General features: G+C 42.0%; 1 protein-coding gene across 8 annotated transcripts in view; it reads right to left on the reverse strand.

Moving 5' to 3' along the window:
- Positions 1-21,173, reverse strand: part of LOC121325543 (rho family-interacting cell polarization regulator 1-like) — a 62,457-nt gene extending 41,284 nt beyond the window's left edge. For 2 of the 8 annotated variants that reach the window (XM_041268203.1, XM_041268197.1), the window contains exon 1: positions 1,835-2,178. In XM_041268203.1, coding sequence (XP_041124137.1) covers positions 1,835-1,836 — 2 coding nt within the window. In that variant the 5' untranslated portion in view covers positions 1,837-2,178. The other 6 variants (XM_041268195.1, XM_041268194.1, XM_041268201.1 and 3 more) reach the window with 6 other exon arrangements.
- Positions 21,174-21,705: the final 532 nt, after the last annotated feature.

The following is a 21,705-nucleotide window of genomic DNA, read 5'->3' on the forward strand; positions in this document are numbered from 1 at the left end:
TAAGGTCTGTCTGTGCTGGTCAATTCCATCTTAAACCATGCCCCATTAATTACTTGAAGTTCATCTTTAGAGACAGGGCTCCTTCAACACCAGAAAGTACTGCAGTATACAGTAACGGTGCAGTACCAACCCATAGCACTAACGCAAATGACTGCATTACAAACTACTGGTAATGTTTACCCGTATATCCAAGCCTTTATACACAGATTCACAAGTTCTGCAGAAATGAAGCCCTTCCTTATTCTTGAATTTCTTATAAACCAGCTCAGGGGTTAAATGCCAGTAATACAATACAGCAAACTCAACTAATTAAAGCAGACTGTAGATTGTAGATACTGTACACCCCCGCTGTGATTTTTACAATGGGGGGGCTGTGATTGTATTTCAACATGTCTAGACGATATGAAATCTTAAAAACAGATACCGTGCAATACTGAACCTCGCTCGCGTGCGTGTTGCAATAATAACACGCACAATTTACCATGCAGGCTTAAACGTCACTAATATAATTGTAATTGATACTAATAATTAATTACCGCATTCTGTTGATGTTTTGTTTTTGTGTAAACTGGCAAGACACTTTTCATTGTCACGATTTTGAATTAATTCTGCCAAGTCCATTGCTACATCATCATTAAACGGAAGTCAATTGAGAGGCCCTGCAATCGAACCATTTTGTGTCTGTCCTTAATTGGTCAAATTTATACCGTTTAAATTCTCGATTTAAAAAAAACAAACACACACACACACACAAAAAAACAGCGAGAGACTGGCGAGAGAGAGGCGCCACAGACATCGTGAGAATTACAGTATTTGCCAAACATCTGGATACACTTTATAAATAAACAAATAAATAAAAACACTGTACAGTAAACAAAAATGTGAACTCCTACTGACAAGAGTATCTTTACAAACTGTGCACCGCTTACCAATCATGCTACTTGGTTTAAAATATATCTAGAACCCAGGGTTGGCTCTTTCTTTGCTAACCTTTTACTTCAGCATGTATTGCCAAGATAACCTCTGCAGTATTAACGAATCACTGCAATATTTGCATAGCGTGTGTTCCCTCGCACTGGACTGAGGCGAGGAAAATAATTTTTGTGATTTAATAATTACAGAAATGTTGAAAATGTCTGTATAAACAAAGAGACTATAGGGCCTGCGTATGAGTGTCGTGGTGTCATTCATGCACGTATAAATCGGAGAGTGTAACATTTCCCTTGGTTGGTTATAAAAGGGTCAATAGTACCACCGGATTACATTTGGGGATTATGACTTCTCAATAGCGATAGGGCAGGAGAGGTAAAGACGATGTATTTATTTTTTCAAATTCTTTTTACTCATACGACATCAATGGACTCCCAGAACTTTATAAGGAGATGGTCTTTCTACCAGAACAATAGCGAACAGTCTCCCCATAAAAAAAAGAGCTATCAACACGCATGCCTATAACAATAATAATAATAACAATAATAATAATAATAATTATAATAATAATAATAATACGAAAAGCATCGTTTATGCCAGCAACCACCAAGTTCATGAAATATTCAAATCATTTATAGAAAACAAAACCTCTTGTGTAAGTGGCGCTTTCTCTCCCCTCTCCCCTGATGGTTTGGCGTTGAACAGGACGATGCTTTTTTGGCGTTGCTAATTACAATACCGACAAAGTGGAACCTAAATGTACGGCTTTAGAGTATAGGCCTTCACTACAGTAATCCCGTTAGAAAAATATCTAAAGACTGAGCCTAGAGGACAGCCACGGGCAAAACCACAGGCGCCCGCAGCACTAGCAGAACAAAAGCAGGGGAAAATGAATCTGTCTTACATGTCTGCCGGCTAGGTAGAAATCAGCTGATATTCCAAATCCTTCGTGTCGAATGAACTCAGGAGGAAGCGATACACGTTGATGAGTTATAAATATCCACAGCTTTTGATAATTTCCCCAGTTGTTTCCTGTGCGAGTATATATGTCCGTTGCTCTCGTTGTGATTGCTTGCTGCGGGGAGTGCTCAAGCGGCAGGAATTGTTTAAAAACACACACACACACATACGGGTTGGATCTATTTCAGATACACACCCCCATCACTGTGTCGCTTGCTCCGGAGAAGGAGGAGGACAGTCCGGCTGAGAATGCGGAGGGATCGTATGGCCTTTCGAATAAAAAACATGCTGTTGGTGGCGGTGGGAGCTACCAGTCACATCATCACTCCTTCACTTGCTGTAATTGTTGATTGCGTGTCAAAATCGCACCCGCACAAAACACAGGTCTCAATGCTGAGCTCAGTGAACAGCGGCACGCAGGTGTGTGCTGTGCTGGACTACAGAAAGGGGATGGGAGGCTGCAGGATTTCTCTGCTGCTTGTTTGCAGGTCCGTGCTTTCGCCTCGCAGTGGTGAGAACGCCAGCTGCTAAGCAGGTCGAGCATTGTAATCCGCTGCAGCACGCTTATGCGGTTGGAAGGCGCTTGTTTCGTTACTGTAAGTAACAATACCCTACTGCAATACTAAAATCCAACACGCTGCCCCTGCTGTCACCTCAAGCCTTTACTGGCAGGTAAAACAAAGATACCGCGTAGCCTTTCTCTGGTTTTAAAGATCGTATTAGGCAATGGTTTTGAACCTCCTACCAATGCTTCTCCTTCAGTCCACATTAATTGAAATATATCACTTATTTATTCTGCTGGTGTCTTTACTGTATTGCTTGAACAATTGCCCTTTTATTGTTTTCCACGACCCCCTTGTAAATGAGACGTCGGGCTCAATGGGTAAATCTCCTGGTTAAATAAATACTTGAATAGATACAGTCAACTCCATATCATAGTAATGACCTCACTCTTCTCTTCAAGCGCCAGACAGTATTGCTCGTCTCATCTTCACTGTACACCCGAGACAGTAATTGAATGTTTATATGCCAGCGCCAGTATCATGCTACACCTCAGATTTATTATTGCTTTTATTTTGTGTTGTTGGCAGCCTGGCCGCAGACTCCGATAATCCAGACTGTCCACTCTACCAGGTGCAAGGATATTAAAATTGCTTTAATTAGACCACAAATAGCTTTTTGAGGTATAGCAGGGATGCAAATAAGACTCCTATTGCAGAGCACGTTCACCCATTCCAGTTTTTAGTATGTGCTTGATTAGCCACACTGTACAGGTAATAAGCTCAGATGTGTCTAATTAAATAGTAAAACCAGGAATGGATCAAACCGCTATGCAATGGGAGTTTTATTCAATTGATCTAAATACAGCCGTAATAAGAGAGACACTACCACTGGACTGTTGGGTGTCTAATTTCCACAACCTTGGGCCTCCTATCAATTCATTACACAAAAGCAATGGCAGTGTTTACACATGCCACCATTTCAGTCAAGTAAATAGACCCAAGCTGAGCTGCGGCTCCATATAAGAGATGCATGTGTCAGTTTGGCTGTGGGAGTGCAAAGCTAGTAGGGTCTAGAGTGCATGAGAAAGTACATTCTGACCTTGACTAGCAGCCGCCAAACCCTTCCAAACATCCAGTGTAAATAAAAACAGGCTGACAGCTGATATCAACGCATGGAATTTGCTTTCGTGGATGCTGTTGTGGTTTAAACATTTAGGTTTGTCATTGACAGTGTGAGAATGAGACAAGCGCTCTCAGTGAAATTAGAAGTGGAGCTGCTGCTAACAGGCTCCAATGGGGAAGTGACTTACAATGATATAGAGCAAGCACAGTGCAGCACCACTGTAAAGCCTGCAACGCAGCTGTAGGATGTGGGCAAAGGGTGCGATGACATCACATTGTCCCGGGCATTTCGGAATTTCTTGTAACGTTTTCACTTGAGATCTGAAATAGATATCAACACAAAACAAGCTAGCTTGAAAGCCCCCCACCCCCTCCACACCCACCCCACCCAAAAAAAAAGATTTTTAAAAAGCTCTCATTAAAAATGCGTGCACTTTCTGACCACATCGCAGTTATCATTTCAGGAGGCTGATGGAAAGTTACAGTGAATCTTGACAGGCTGCTGCGTGAACATACCCTCTGCACTGACACAAGCCCCCTAAGAGGTGATTATTACATTAATGAGGTGAAGGAATCAAACAGCTTCAACAGCAAAACCTATCCTAGCACACCTAACCTTACAACACCAAGAATACAATAACAACATCAGTGTTTTGCAGTACTGCCTGTTGCTCTTGCACAGAGCACTGCAAGAGCAGGACAGGACAGGGTGACGAGTGGGAGTTTAGTGAAGTGACTGATCAAAGGAATGAACCCAGAGTGCAGGGGGCTGTTTAACCCTCGCGTGCAGAAAAACCCCAAATAAGGACTTCCAGTTGCTTCAGGGTTAAAGATGTGTGTCACTCAAATGCAAGGTAACCTCCTATGAGGCCAGCAGATAATAGGCTGACTTTGCCCACGATATCATTTACATCTCTCAGCCAGTATAGGCTGACTTTGCTCATAATGTAATTTGGAGTTCACTGCAATGGACTTGTATTGGGATCCTCATATGAGGTCATTATGCAGGACAGGTAACCCATAATAATCTCATATGAGGATGCCAATTTTTTTGCATGTAACAACACAAGAAACTCAAGAGTAATAAAAATGTCTTAAAACACTCATGCATGAAAGGTTTAAAAATATGTGAGGCAACTCCATTGGTCTGAATGAGTGAGTCAGCCCGCTCTGGTTTGCACTTCATTCAAGTGCTGGAGTGCCAGGTGGCATGACGTCACTCGCTCTCCACAAAGGGAACAAGTGGGTCAGTGGATTCAAATGCTAAACTTTTACCTGCGCTTCAATCTAGGGCACCAGCAGTAATACAGGCACGCTTGAAAAAAGAATTCACTCCCTTTTTATTTTGCAGTCTTCAGTCCTGTAATCAATGAGTATATTTTTCCTATTATACTTTTAAAACTGTATTTTTTGACATCCCCGCTAATGTAATTACCGGTATCAATTGTTCAATTATTATTATTTTTTTTTGAGTTTTCAAATAAAGTACATGTTGTGCATGGTCGAGAGTTAACTTCCTTGCATATGCTTTAAATAAAAAGTTTCTATTTTTATCTTCCCTAGATTATGATTTTGTATTGAAACAGTATCAACTGAGAAGATCATTTCATGTAAACCAGCAGAACACACACTGAGGCTTTCAAAAACAATTTGTCACCTAATCTTAAGAGGCAAGGCTGGCAAAACGGGCGTTGACCGGTTTCTACTAACAAAAGAACCCAGTTAACAACACTGAAAACATCTCGGGAATACGGCGACAGAAACTACATTCCAGTGGCATGAAAATGTGTTCTGCATGGAGCGAGTCTTTCTTGCACCATAGCAAAAGCTTAATCAAACTAATCTGTAATCGAAAGGGCTTTAAAGCTCGGTAAACACAAAGTAAAACCACGGCAGAAGCCAGCGTGGTACTGAACGCTACAGCCTGGCAAGCCTTGGTCAAGCACAGTTAATGCACTGCATGGGAAACTTCACAATGAGGTGCAGATTTACTATGGGGAAACTTAGAAGGGATGCCATTTCCTGCAATGCATTTCCTTGATAAACTGCAGTCAATGCTTTAAAGCCGTCTTTTGGTTTTAGTGTAGTGTTTATTATAATCAGCTCAGCTGTTAGTGTCCTACCACATCAGCTTCGCTGTTAATGGACTGCCACTCTCCCACTGTAAGCTGGGTTTTTCTGGAGGTGACACGTGTGTGTTGCACGCTTCTAATTTGATCAACCCCCACAGAGTCTGTAAACTCGGGGTGTCCAAGTGTTGACAAGTAGGTTACAGTCACTTTGTGTAAGATTTATAGATTTTTTTGGAAGTGAGAAAATGCCCAGGTAAATGTTACCAAATGAGAAACAAACAAATTGTGAAATCTAATTATATCACTGATTGTTCTTGGTTTTACCCTTTATGGTATGATAACCAGCATCCCAGGGGCAAAAAAAAAAAAAAAAAAAAAAAAAAAAAAACAATCACACATTTAAGAACAATAAAGACAATCAACATTCTAGTTGGAATAAAGGGGATCTATAGAATACCTAACATTCCATTTGCAATAACACCATGGCACTTCCAAATATGCAGTGTAATTAGGATTGCTGCTAACCCTAGAGAGTAACTAGCACTGGCTGTGGAGAAGTCCTGTATCCTCCACAATGTTAATGGGAGCCTAATATTGGAAACAGGGACCAAAAGAAGATAGTTAAACCTCTGTCAGGCATGACAAGAATTTCAAATGAACCAGAAATCATCTTTACATCCAGCACAACAGGACAAAAATCCCCAAATCAGGTCCAGAAATCATCTTTATGTCCAGCACAGCAGGACAAAAATCCTTAAACCGGGTCCAGAAATCATCTTTACATCCAGCATAGCAGGACAAAAATTCCTAAACTGGGTGCCTTTGTGTGTCATGGTTTTAAAAACAATGTGTGCAACCGATTCTCTTCAGTGTCATTTTATTTCAAATGTAAAATCCCAAATGGGGGATCTACTTTGGGACGGTGTTTACATCAATTAAACAGACCACAGTATTTTCCGTAGTGTGGCGTTTCCTTATTCCATATTTCCATGTTACACTGCAGCAGCTAACCCACGGTTTATTGTGGTAGGGGAAGCTCGAACCCCCCCCCCCCCCCTCCACCACGCTTCCTTCACAGTAAATCAAACACACTCTCAGAGTTATACAGTTACCATCACTGCTGACAAAAGCATTGCGAGTTCAAGGGAGAAAGGGAAAAAGATGAAAGGCTCTTTCTCAAGCCTGGCTGCTGGTTGCCGTGGCAACGAGCATGGCCTGCCAGCAAGTGAAACCCAGTGATCTGTGTGTGCCACATAGCAGTGTGAGTACAGACCGCACCTCTAGACTGTGTCACATTCAAACCTCAAATGCTCTTTTCATTGAAATATTTAAAAACAGGGCTGGGTTACGATCATTCATGCAGCAGGAGTCTTACTTTCACCCCTGTGACATACAGTATATGTTTTATAATCCAACAAGTATGCCCTGACCCATCCATCTGACATTTCTTGGTATCATTTTGTTTGTATCAGATGGAATTATATCACAGTGATATTAGCTACACTGTTTTGTTATTCTTATTTAATTACATATCTTAAAAATATAGTATAGGGTGGTGTAAGACACACGCAGATTTCCACCCACTCAGGGCAGAGTGGACAGAATTCCCACTGGTGGGCAGCTGCTCTTACGTCTCGGGTTGGATATCATACAGCACCCTGTGCAATATTATACATAGAGCATATGTGTCTGCATTGCCATCCTCCTAGATTCAGCTAACACAGACTATGCAAGTATGCAAGAGGAATCACTTCATTATATTAAATATATCCAGGTTCAATGACCCTGTGAAGGATTACCACTGCGCTACCATCTGAATGTGAAAAATGTTTCAGCTGCTGTACTGCAGTCCCGTTTTACTGTTATAGCTCACACCACTGCAGCTGCCTCTGTGTGCTGCCATTCCATTCCATTGTTCACACAACCGCCATGCTGAGCTATCCATTCCACTCACTGGAGCAATGGCTCAGTCTTGTCTCCAATACAATGACCTCACTGCTACTACCCCAACCAGGGCAGAAGGCAAGAGAACAGGGCATGCATTAGATTAGAGGACTGCACCAGTTTCACTTTGTAATCCTCAGGTTACGCAGAGGAATAGGGATTGCATTCTGTAGCTCCTTGCTGAAATCTGAGGAATCAATGTTGGACAGCCCATGTCCTGAACATTGCAGTCACTGCCAGGTTTTATGATATAATAGCGTTAGGCTAAATAAGTAAATAAAACACAGGATGAATGCAATGCTGTTACTCATCTAAGTTCTTCTCTTTCATGGGGTTACGGGAGTTTCTTTGGCAGAATTGCATTTTTCCATTCGGAGATCAGTTTTGCTTCAATGCAAAGTCTACACAGTTATTTGGTTTTCTAATAAAACACTGTTAATGACAAACGTGGTATGTGTAAAATCAAAGCCCTATCATTAGCATTCTGTGTTGTTTGCCTCTAGCTTGAACTGTGGTTAACACCATGGCGACCTCATAGGGGACGGACACAAAAAACTTCTTTAAATGGGGACATAGGGAAGATGGAAATGCATGATAGCCTCATATGAGGATGCCCCCCCTCATATAAAACAATAGAAAAACATTGAAAACATTTTAAATAAAAAAATATATTTATTATGTGTCCATATTTAATCCGTGTCAGGGTTAAAAAAAACATTGCCAGTACGGCTCCTTGTTGTTCTATAAATATGTACAATTATTTATGCAGTGCTGTAGTATAGTGTTCCATCATTCTATTGCTGTCTGAGTTATACATCAAAACGTAGTGAAATACTGAAACAGTGAATTTATGAAGAGTCCTCACACAGTACAGGACTTAACCGTGGTAGATGTTGCTGATTGTACCACACAGCACAACCTGCATTAGCCCTCGCTCTCTCCAGATTACTCAGATAGGAAATGAACAGTCAGCTATTACTTTGTTGTGCGGGTCGAGGCAGATCCATGTCATCAGCTTGCTCTGCTACCTGTAGCTCGAGTCTTTTTGAGTTCAATGATTTAACCAGGACAGGTCACTGATTCCAGGGAGGTGGCATGAGCAAAACAGTTACAAAACACAGGAACACTAACAAGATAAGCAAACATTAAACACACAGTCACAAGGCTAGCAGCCACGTGGTCGCCTGCACGGGCTACAGATCTGCTGTGCTTTGAAAAAACAAATCTTCACTGGAGCCTCTCGAACAGAGCTTATCTGCTGCTGTTCCCAATGCGGATAGCGAGACTGGAAGCCTGGGCTGAAGCTTTTGTAAGGAATTCGAGACACAGCATAACTCAGTATCAATGGTTCGATAAGGATGCCAATCTAATAAGACTGAAGTGTTCCACAACCATGCTCTGTAGTGTCTTTCTCTTAACCCTTTAATGCACAACCCATCTCATATTGGGAAGATTGCAAAGAAAGCTCTCTTCCAGTCTTTATATTGTGACATATGGAAGGTGAAAATGCATGATGACCTCATATAAAGTAATGAAAAACATTGAAAAAATGATCAATGAACAATATATTTGTGTCCAAGACTACTTTCAAATATTATTTTCATATTTCATGGACAAACGAGTTAATTAACTTTTCTAGTTTTCCTTTCCATGCCCTCTGAAAGACAGCATTTGGTTGGCTGTCCAGTTTGTTTATATTTGCGAAACCACAGGTCGTTTCAGATGCAGGGATTGTGAAAACCTTTGAAACCTGCTTTCTATCGTTCTAGAACGGGTAGGGCAGTGTATTGTAAAAACAGCTCCAAGACTCCAGATCTTCACCATAATAACATTTCAGTTTGTGATCAATCAACCGTGCCAGTTCAACTAAGACACTTTTAAACCTTACAAATGTAACCAGACTGCAAAACAGCCTTCATGACCAGGTCAACTAGGAGAGCGAGTAAACGGTTCTGAACAAACATGAACTTGTCAAAAAAAAAAAGAGAAAAAGAAAGAATGATCATGAATGTCCACACCTCCTCTTTACACATTTTGCAGTGTAATGTTTAACTTTGGTCAGTAACTAGACATAGTATCGAACTATCCGTATCTAAGAATAGGTCTCTGTTTTTGTCCATTACAGGACACGCTGGTGTCTACTGTACTGTACTCTGTACAATCCAACCCCCTTTCATCCGAGTACATCTGCTTCTGATGGAGAAGACGGAGGAAGCCCTTAGGAGGAGCCTGCTCTCAGTCTGAGCTTGGGAGCGCCACAAACTGGGCTAGTCTTGAACAGAACACAGTGAAATCCCACAGGGGTCGGGAAAATGAACATGCATGCAATTATTTATTGTGATTCAATCAGCATTGAATGTGTTGCTTTAGTCCAAATTAATATTTTGCCACACAATCGTGGCATGAGCTCAAAGCAATACTATATACTGTATCTTCATTTTCCTGATGTATAATCCCTGGCCTGTTTCATAATCCTATTAATGTATCTTCTGTATGATTCTCAGTTGTTGTTCACCATGCTTACAAAGCAAAGATGACTTCTGAACACTCCTGAATTATTGAGTGTGGCTTTAGTGCACAGTGCTTTACCGGTGAGCTTCAGTTCGCAGTGCAGCACTAATATGCCCAAATCAAGCTAATTGCAGCGTGAATCCAGCAAGCCCAGATATTCCCTGAGAGCTGGTGTCTAGACCGAGCCAGTCGTCACGGTGGACGTGGAGCCTGTGACCTTCCTGTCCCTGCACTGTGTTCTACTGATCCACTCAGTTGGTTTCCTAATTGACCACAACAGATACATTGATCAACAGCTCTGGCAGTGACTTAAGGCAGCGTGCAGCTCATTAAGTTTTCAAGGACAGAAAAGAATGAGAACAATGATGATGATAAATACTGAGCAGCACGTTTAGTGCCTCTTTACCACGTTAGTCACTGGAGTGAATTAGCAGTGCAGTTACAGTGCTGGTAAGCTTTGGTTTCAAAGCCACATTTCCATTATTGGAGACTTTTGTTTTTGGGAGAAAGGCAGTTAAATTAAGGGAGGGAGGGAGGTGGTCTGAGGTGCACAGTCTGTTTCTTGCTGAACTAAGATGTCACACGCCGCTGATCTCTCCTTTCACTAACCTGCACTTTTAGCACATCAGCTCTTTTGTGTAGCAGCAGTGTTACAGTCCACGGGTGGACTGCTAAAGATCTGAGAAACGGCTGGTCATTAGATCAAAGATTATACCACAATCTAGATTTCTTCAAGACGACTATTCTCTGTTCTAAGCTATGTTTTTGTAACAGGGGAAGGCTGTGCATATTAACCACTGTGTGAACGAGCAGGGCTCGTCTGCCTTCAACGGCACAGGATCCATAACGGAACAGCATCACACAACACAGCCCGTTACACTCTGGACCCTTTTACTCCTGCAATCGACTGCCGCCAGTCCATGAGATCCGGGTCGTGGCACCAGTGTAACAGGGCAAAGGCAGGTCACAAACTGGTGACCCCACACACTGCAAACAAGCGTCTTAACCACTATGCAAATGAGCCGGGCTCACCTGCATTTGTGGTAATAGAATTTGTAACCTCATCTCGCTGACAGGGGAAAGAATTCGTAATGGCAGTGCAGCAAGCAACACTGCTCATTACACTGACATGAAGCAGTTCTCTTTCAAAGGTTTAAAGTTATCCTCTTTCACTCACACGGACCAAGCTGTTATCATCTATAACCTGCAGCCTGTGCTAATGGAATTCTATCCAAGCAGTTTAATCCGGAGCCTGCGATCGTTCTGCACATGCAACTCCTTGTTCTGCAAACCAGTTTCTGTTTACAACAAGCACAGCAAGTTTCAGGAAGTCTTTGAAGAGGCACAGTTACTGACACTTTCTGCACGCAGGTGGCTGCAAATAACGAGAACGGGTTGTTGTCATGGTGTTGAAATTTGCCAGAGATGAGATGGGATAATAACCATATTAAACAGGGTTTAATGGGTTAGATTTCTTTTTCATAAATGAGCTGAACCGGAACGAGCTTTGACCTCCTCCCTCCTGCAGTGTTTGTGTTGTGTGTGATGAGAATGCCAGATCGCTCAATGTCCTCAATCCAGTTTCTTCAGTGCTACACGCATACTTTTTGCATCCACTATGTAATGGAAAATAAAGCCAGTCCTCAAGGTGATTCAGTCTTGGCATGATAGTCAATATTCTACTCCCACCCCCCCATGCAGCTTCCTTTGTAAAGTTTCCACTTCGAGGAAGCTAACCAATATGTTGCAAGATGATGCATCCGCCAGGCTGATCATACCTGGATAAATAATTCAAAATAAACGGAATAAATAACTAAACACCTTCGCTTTTAGGTTTTTGTTCAGAAAGCTGTGGCAGAGATGTGTTGAACTTTCTAATCTCCGAGTACAGAGTCACCAGGTGTTCTATGATGTGTTCCTTTGTGCAGACAGAGCGTCCTCCTCACTGAAGTTAACTTCCCGTTAGGAGTGCCGAGGGCAGGGGGGTGCATGCAGCTCTCGTTCAGCTGCTTTGTCAGGCAGCAGCTAGCTTTTCTCTTAGGGATGTGATTCTACTATCTACCAGCACTCCACACTGACTGAGGAAAAAACACTATAGTACAAGTTGATTACATTTAAAAATGTTGCCTTTTTCTTATATAAATATATATTTATTAAATATATAGTATAGTCTGTTGTAACACACAAGCTGATTTTCTCTGCACTTAAGGTCAGATGATGTTATCTATACAGTATGTTGGATCTTATTTCCAGTGCAGTAAGTGGAAACAAGGTATTCCGACTGCCAAGACTGATTCAAATTGTTTTCATAGGGAGCTGCTCCTAATAAAGAGAAAGATTCAGCTTGTCTTCTAATTGAAAGGGAATGAAAACGAGTGATTTAAATGATGACCGGCTCTTTCTATAGAGCTGATTCCACATTGTTCACACACACACACACACACACACATATATATATATATATATATATATATAAACACACACATATGCATAAAGTATTAGTATATACTGTATGCATGTATATATACATAGGACTGTAGTTTCCTCTTCTTGAATACTGTCCTTTCTTGATTGCAAATAAAAAGCCCCGATGCATGTGTAACAAATTAGCTGTCACCAGGGCGAGGCCACTGGAGCTGGGCACCTCAATTTCAAATTGCACAGAATCAAAGTGCTGGCCCTGGGCTGAGGCCCAGCAATGCAATTCTTTTAAAAAGAACTTCACAAGCCTTGCACAATGCAGTCCGATCGTGTTTAATATTCTGCCTGTCCCGTACCCCAGCCTGTCAGGCTCAGAGGGACTTCACCTGGAGGCTGAATTCTGCTTCCAATTATTGCCGTGTCTCACGACAGGCAGGTCTGATAGCTATGATTCCAGCTGCTGAGTAATTGTGCCATTAAATATTCTCAGGCAATGCGCACAGTGGCGAAGCAGGACAGAGCTGTCAGCAGCCCAGAAATCTTGCCTCTACTTCCTTAAAGACAAGCTGGAAGAATCTATAAAAATACAGCACGCCGGCACTGGGATTCACTTCTTACATGATTATTATACAAATGCCTCAGTCCCTGCCTGCCCTTGACCTGGTGCAGGGTTACTGCACTACATACATATCCACGCTCTGCCATGGCTGAGCCCGAATGCTACAGCAACCTTCACTGTGAATGCTCTGCCCATTATCACTGTTCACAAGCACACTGTCCGATGCTTGCTATGAAATAAAGTTTTACACCAGGCAATGCAGGAGCACCCTCTCTGTGTCTGTGATCTCTCTTCGTGGTTTGTTCATGGTTCATAGATGCTCAGTAAAACCTGCACACACATTATAGCGGCACGGTATGGTTGCTTAGTTGAACTTTTCCTTGTTAAGGTGTTGCTGCTGAGGTGTTAAAATGATTGTTCTTACCTCTGCCATTATCACTGCTCCCCTTATTGAACGCTACCCTGCCCATCACATCTCAGTATCTCTGCTAAAATCCGAACCTGGATTCAGCTGAATTATGGGTGGTATGGCATTCCCCGATTTTTGTGGCTTCAAGCTGCACCATTGAAGTTAATTTAGTTGTCATTTTTAGTAAGGAATTTCCTGACTTCTGTGGCTACAACTTAAACCATAATTATTTTTTAACTTTTTTTCGTTTTTATAATGAATCCTAAACCACACTTCATTGAAATAGTCTTGGTTTTTGTTTCAGTTTGGTAACCTGAGATGGCGTTTACATGCACTGATGACTTCAAGTTTAATAAGAATTATACTGAACTCAGGTCCCACTGAAGAAGGGCTCCACGTCTTCATTCCTAGCAGGACGACCCCAGGAGGAGGGGGTGCTGTTTGGAAACACATTTGCCTGCTGGAAAGGCTACGCAAGGTGTGTTGTAAATAAACGGATCCTGTCCATTAAAGGTCACTGATGGCCTCTTGGTGGTTAAGTTAAAAGGGTTTCAGGTTTCCCTTTCGCATGGAGCTCTGCACAGGAGAATGAGGCAGACACTGGGACCCCACACACTTATCACTGTCCACTCTCTTGGGTTCAGTTACTGCCAGCCACCAAGGCCAGCGTTTCCATTTTGCAGAAAGCTGTTGTTATCCTCAGCAGTTTACGAACAGGCTGCAAATAACAGTTTCGCTGCAGAGTAGAATCCTGTGAAGCGTGCAAAGAGGTGTAACGAAATCAAACTGACACACTTGAGTGTGTTCAGACATTTACTGTACAAAAAAAAAACTAGCAACTTCCACGGTCTACTTATGTGGTCATTTATAATGACTGCTGTTTTAATAGAGTTCATTAGAAATTCAAGTTTGACCTAGATACACAATCTACAGAAGGCACTGAAGACAGATAGTCCAAACCTTTTCCATTGAATTTAGTCATTTATTTGCAGTATTTCTATATTGCGCAATATTAATAGTAATGGATCAAATAGAATACAAAGCATGCAGTGTGCTCAGTTTATGTGATGGTTAAACTGATCAGCACAGTTACTGTAATTAAACTAACAGACTGAAACATTTCCAGGGGGGGGCTGAAGTCATCCTCAGTTCAACTGGATCTAAATTTAATTTCTGTATTTTTTTAAAGCAACACAGCTCACTAAGCAACAAAACAAATATTTGTTGTTAAAAATAATTGCATGCCTAACCAAAACTTCCCCTTTAATTGTTTCTTTTTTTACTCAATTGGAGCCTTAAAGGCACAGAACAATATTTTTGTTTTGAAGCTAAAAGCTTTAAGAAGGTTAGAATGGCACCAGGTAGAGCTAACCGATCCAGTCCTGTGGTATGAAGTTAAAGTCTGCTTAGTCATGCTGGGGTTCACAGCATTGCGGAGCGAGAGTCTGCTTTATGGGAGCCCTGCCCTGCCCAGCACTGTTTATTAATGGAAGCTGGCTGGGCTGAGCGAGGCAGAGTCATTGCTTCTTACTGTCTCTCAGTGAAAGCCCTGCTGGATTTGAGCCATCTTTCACCGGGCTTGGTGCATCCTGCTCAGGATCATTCCCTGTGCGGACACCGCTCCCACAGTTATTTTAGGACTGCGAATGTTCTGCGGGTTCTTTGGGGATTTAAAAGGACAAAACACCAGTCTCATTATTTTTTGTTATCTGAATCAGAAAGCCTACTGACATGTCCTACAATTGAATGTTTAACATTATGAATTAATCTGAAACACCCTGTAGTTGTTTAAGAGATGAAGACGCACACACACACACATTAGAAACACCCTGCAGTTGTTTGAGATGCAGACAGACACACACACACACACATTAGAAACACCCTGCAGTTGTTTGAAATGCAGACAGACAGACACACACACACACATTAGAAACACCCTGCAGTTGTTTGAGATGCAGACAGACAGACACACACACACATTAGAAACACCCTGCAGTTGTTTGAGATGCAGACAGACAGACACACACACACATTAGAAACACCCTGCAGTTGTTTGAAATGCAGACAGACAGACACACACACACACATTAGAAACACCCTGCAGTTGTTTGAGATGCAGACAGCCAGACACACACACACACATTAGAAACACCCTGCAGTTGTTTAAAAGATGCAGACAGACAGACAGATACTTTTGTTTCAGCTCTCAGCTGCTCCAGTCATTTCCAGCAGCTGCTGCAAAGTCACTGTATGAGGCAGCTGTCTCCACAGTAACCCCCTATACAGCAGAATCTCAAAGCCAGCTAATATCGCCTGGCGTTTGCTTAGTGACTTAGGATGGACTGGGTGTTTTGTTTTAATTAACTTTAAAGCCTCCCTCGCTCCTATACTCTCTCCCCTAATAAATAACACAAATAAGCCCAAATCTATTGTCAGCACTTGAGTGAAGCCAAAGTGCTCCTGCAGCAATCTGGTAACCGCCTCCATACATTTGGAGGAGGCTGTGCTGGCAGATCTTTAAACACAGCTGTCTGTGGTATACAGTAAACTGTTCATCATGCAGGGCTGTTTACTGTGTGCTCGCTCACACCCCCTGCATACCTATTATTTATACTATGTATACAGTACAAACTGTGTTTACAGTCACCTGAACTCAGCAGTCATGGCTCTTACCACCAGCCAATAAACCCAACAGACTTAACGTTTTTCTTTCTGAATAAGTGCACAGTTGTCTCAAGCAGCCTCATATGTTTAGTCCCTCCTGTGACGTGCAGATAATTAAGGTTCTTCCGGCACATTTGTCAAGATGGAACTTAGTTTATTGGACTTTTAGCAAAGACATTCTCTGAATCATCTGAAACCAAAGTTCCACATCATTTACCAGACTATACCGCCACCTAGTGGAGGAACCAAGATCGTGGCACCAAACCCACAGACTACAAACCAACACAATGGGTAACTGTGAGCCAGCATGTTCATGTGTGTACAGAATGTGAAAACCTTTATAGGAGAATCTATACACAAGTCAGTAGGCACTTCCGGAAGTTGTTCATATTTCAACAGTTCTGTAGTGTCAGGTTAGCTTTCCTTTTAATAAAGTAATGTTCTAAACAATATACTGCACAGCTGGTCAGAGAGAGCAGCAGCCCTAACTTCTTCAGATATTGGTAGCAGACTGCTGCCCCGAAGCGGCTGGAATCCTGTGCTCTAATTACCTGTGACAGCATATCTACATCACTGGCTGGGAACCTACGTGATCCTGCCGTGATTTATAAAATTCAGCAGCCACTTTAACTGGAGTCAATGAGGCACTAAAGCAACGTTTAAGAGGCTGCCGTGGAAGATTAATAAGAGGTTATTACAGAACAAGGGCTGGTTTACCTAGGAACCCAAGAGATTCTGATAGACAACTGAGTGCTTCCTATTCACTCCATTATAACACAAAGGGACGTTCAGCATTCCTATTAATAAACAATCTTTCAGTATAATTTTATTTATGTGTTCACCTTTCCCTTGCCCTTTTAGGATGTTTGCCATCGTGTCTCTTTATCCAATACGGTTATTATCATTGTCCTCTATCTATCCGCCCAGTCTGTCAGGTTGTCTGGAAAGTTCTAACTGCCTAGGTCTGAACAGATGTCCTCATTCTGTCAACTCATGTGACAACCATCCTTGTCCCACCTACTCAGCCTGTTTTTATTAGTGGAATAGGTTGGCGCAGAAGAGTTGAAAGGTCATATTTATCAAATCCCTTCATCAAAGTCCATCAGGCCTGCTGTCCAGCCCACTGAGACTAAAACTGAATTTCATCTGGGAGAAGCAGCTTTTGTGTAATACAGAACACGTGTCAGTGAAGCCACTTGCAGAACAAATAACTTGGTGACGTGTGGGCATGCATAACCCAGGGGTTTCTAATATTTTGTCGGAGCCACCGTGCATGCTGCACGGACTACAAACCCGCACACATTCAGCAAATATATATTTAAAGCTAGTCCTGTTGGGTTTCCTCATCATAACATGGAAACCAATTGGTCCGACGCCAGCCCTGAAGACAACAGAGCCTCTGTTTGAGAAGGGCTCTCTCCATGCGTGTGTTGAGCAAGCTGAAATCATTTCAAGTTGCTAGATTATTATTCAATCGTGTCCAAAACATTATTTTTAAATAAAGCATGCTGCCTAAACTATTTGCAAGGTAGACTGTGGATTTAATAAATAATGGTCTTGGTGTAATGTGTTATGTGATGCACAGATTCTGTCCTGTTCCCTGTCAGTGTGATCAGATGAGGTTAAAAGCTCTAAAACCACGAATGCAGTGGCGTCTCTTCTGCACTGTGGTTTAGACACTCACTTGCGGTGCGCAGGGTGGCTGGCCTCCCTCCCTCTCTCTCATCTCCAATGTGCTGATAGCGTTTTCCGAAAGGTGAAGCCAGTCTTTATCACAAGGAGGCAATCCCTTTTATCCTGACTCTATCCTGGACTAGGGGGTGAATGTGTCAATCCATACCCACAGCTGGATTTTATTGGAATATTTTCCAGCGGTTGCCTAGGTGTGGTCATACTGGGATTGCCACTAAAAATAGGTGGTTGATGCAATCGAGGGGGATTCATCAGAGCTGTATAATCCAGTTGTGGTTTATCCCAGCAAGATATCAAACAGTCCTTCTATCCAGAGTCAGACAGACTAACCAACCATCGGGAAAAAGGACAGGGGTCTGGCAAGAAAGCCGTTCTGCTGACATGAGTTAACAACATGTTTCTGTTATCATTACTGCTTTAAAGAATGCAGGAGGATATCCTGCTCTTCATAGTCCTCAAAGCAGGCATTACATTCATCTATTGTAATGACAGCCCCACAAAGGGACTAGATGAATAAACAGCGTATTTAACTAAATAATGTATCAGTCACATTGAACACATATTCAAAAGCACACAGTGTTTCCACGTTATTCATACATTTTTAATACTGCCTCACCACAAAATACAAGAACGTGTTCTCAGGGTTAGAAACTCGCACCAGCCCACACTCAGTCCTGGGTTTCAGAACTGTACCCTCGATGATATATATTATTTAAGTGATCAGGTGCCAGGGATTTTCAGCTATCACACCCCTGTTAAAACTGCTGTTCTTCTGTAATATCTTAATCACGCTCTATAAATAAGGCATGATCAGCATGATTTCAACACGCAATATTTAGTTAGCATGAACAGGGTATTATACTGTGTCGGTGTGACTACAGCTCCGATTGGCAACCCTGCTGGCTCGGGTGAGACTTACTCATGCTGTGACAAGTGCAGTATGTTCAGGGCAGATTTAGGGGGGGGGGGGGGGCGGGGGGGGCGGCTCAAATTTCTGATGCCTTCCTGGTGATTTCCATAAAGGGGTAAAAGGAAAGTTCTGAAGCCCAGGACTGGATGCAGAGCTAGTCTGATCATTCTGCCCCGTGATCAGTTCCACTGGTCAGCCAGGGCTAAAACAAGACTGATCACAAGAGACAGTGTAGAAATTCTCATAGGAGAAGAGCAGGACAGGACAGGAGTGGGGTGGAGGGGTCCCCACTCCCCCTGCAATGACGCCAATGGTGCACTGGTGCAGGGGTATGCAGCACTGGCTTATCTATTCAATTGCAAGACCCTGTTTTCCAACCAGACACTTAATCCTCCTGTCCAGAGACAAGGCTGCCCACCTCTGCCACAGTGCTACAATGCTACACGGCAATGAAAAGTCCTTGAAAAGGGTTCAATGGAGCTTTAAACTGCTGTTTAGACAGGACAGATGGTATAATTTTGCCGATGGCAGCTTGCCGCTGGAAACTAGCCCTCCATACAAACAGGCGCACGAACATCTGTACTAACAGAGGCTTCCTTTCCATTTACTGATCTGCACCATTTTATCTCTTCAATACAATGGGACGCTTCCTGACACTTTTTTGCCGTGCCAAAAATAATGATTAAAACTTTTTTCCCCCCATATTTCATGAAAACCTGAACAAAAAATAAACAAAATAGTAGATTTAGTTACATAATCTTTCCAGTAAAGAGGGTAGTCAATATTTTAAGTACAAAAATCAAAAGCCCTTAAAAATAACAAGTCTTTTTTTTTTTTTTTTGGTTTATTTTTTTAATATATATTCCAGGTACCTTTATTATCCTATTGCATAGCAGTTTTATCCATTCCAGGTTTTCCTACAGGCTTGATTAGGTAGGGTGTATTAATAACAAGGTCAGGTGTATTATCAATGCATTCACAATCAAACCAGGCTCTACATTCTAAAAACACGCCGCTCTACACTCAATTGCTCTTGAGGCTGGTCCATTCTGCAAATGAGGTTCCACAAAAAGCCGCGGCAATTCCACAAAAGCGCGGAGTCAAAATATCACATTTATTAGAACAAGCACTGCGTGGAATGCATTAGTTAGAGAAACAGATCGTTTAAGACCATGCTGCAGAATAACAGAATTTTTAAATAGCTCCGTCAAAACATCGATCATTGAAAAGGAAACCACAGCATAAACGAGGTCTGAAATAAATAACACGCACATTGTGCTGCCGGTTTCATTCGTCCATAAGGACAGCAGACAACAGCAACACTCTATATAAGTAACGGTTGCTGGCGCATTCCAGTAGCTGTAATATAGGCAGGCTGTAACTATTTAAACGAGTAAGTACTTAAGAGCTGAATCATGGGGTTATTCGGTTCGGTAGTTTACTGATAATTAAAGACACGGTTAATGAGTAACGAAGCCCTGGACACTGGAAAGAGAATATACGGTCTTGAAGCATCTCCGAATAATAATAATAATAATAATAATAATAATAATAATAATAATAATAATGTTGTCGGCAGCTCCGCAGCCCCCGCGGAACTCAAGTATTTACCCTTGGTTGGCGTGGCAACCAAACTACTTCATGCAATAGCTGGCTTGTGTGTGTTTTACATTGGTTTATATTACAAGAAATGGTACTGTTTGATTACTGTTTAGCAGTGTCCACATGCACAGTATTACAGTAAGCAATGCTGTGCAATGTGGATAAAAGTAACACAATATATAAACTGTTAGACATAATGTTAGCAGGAGTGTATTAGGGATTATGACCTGATACATAACACATTAGAGACACCCTTCTCAAACACAAAACTAAAACATTCAAAGATGCAAAGTTACAAAAGGAAAATTATAAAAGCACAACTATGCTCCAAGTTTGTATTTTAAACAGGCAAGTAAAACAAAACAGAAAAAAAAAAAAAAAAAAAAACCACCTAAAATGAACCTTCACAAAATAAAGAGGGACACATGATGAGGACTCACCCGCTAACGCAGCTGAAGATGAATGAAACAGAGTATCTGGTATTTACAGGACGAAAGTTGGGGAATGTGACGATAACCTCGCTTCCTTTCAAACGCCTATTAACAGTGTGTAGAACCCACTTCCAAAGATCGCGTTCCGCCATACACACCAATGAAAACGAACCCGTGAGTGTTGTCTTTGCGGGCTGTTCCGAAAGCGACCTGCCTCTTAATTACCTCGCTGAGCAAGAATAGATTAAAGCTCCCTCCATGATCACAGCTCCACCAGACGGAGCAGGGGAAGAGACAGCAATCTTGAAATTGCACAATACCGCTTGTCTGCAAAACCTCGAGACACAGCTCAGGCTCGGAGCCTGTATGTAAATCAGCGTTATCTGCTTGTCACGTTACTTGATTGAATCGATGCACTGTGTATAAATCCAGGACCTTATTAGAACGGACCCCAGACATGAAAGTACATGCATTTATTTCATTATTTTTATAACACAGGCCAACGCCTCAGTGTACTTTTAGTGAGTGTGAGAAACACGTTGAACTTTGTATGCTTTTCGTACAGAACATGGCTCTATTTTGCATGATTAATGCTGACGCTCATGTAAATATTCTGGTAAAGTACAAACGACTCTTTCATTTTCTCTGTTGGTTTGCCGTGTAACATAGATTTGGAGGTTGAATAGTAAATACCAAGCAGTGTTATAAATACTGTCAACTTTTGCTTGAAACCTCAGTGTGACCTCAGTAGCATGTGGGCTGGGGTTATGACTCTCACAATAATGTATACATTAACTTCTGCGTGCTAGCCTCAAGGGTGCCATTACAGTACCATTTCCTGGCTGCAGGAGGTAAAACGTTACAAGGTGGGTTTCATTCCTATCCGGCCCATCTAAATGAAAGAAAACAAAAAAAAGGGCTTTGTATGGGCGTGCATTAACTGGGAACAAGCAGAAGAAACAAAGCTATTAAGCC

The sequence above is a fragment of the Polyodon spathula genome, chromosome 13 (assembly GCF_017654505.1).
Source record: "Polyodon spathula isolate WHYD16114869_AA chromosome 13, ASM1765450v1, whole genome shotgun sequence".
NCBI classification, from domain to species: Eukaryota; Metazoa; Chordata; class Actinopteri; order Acipenseriformes; family Polyodontidae; genus Polyodon; species Polyodon spathula.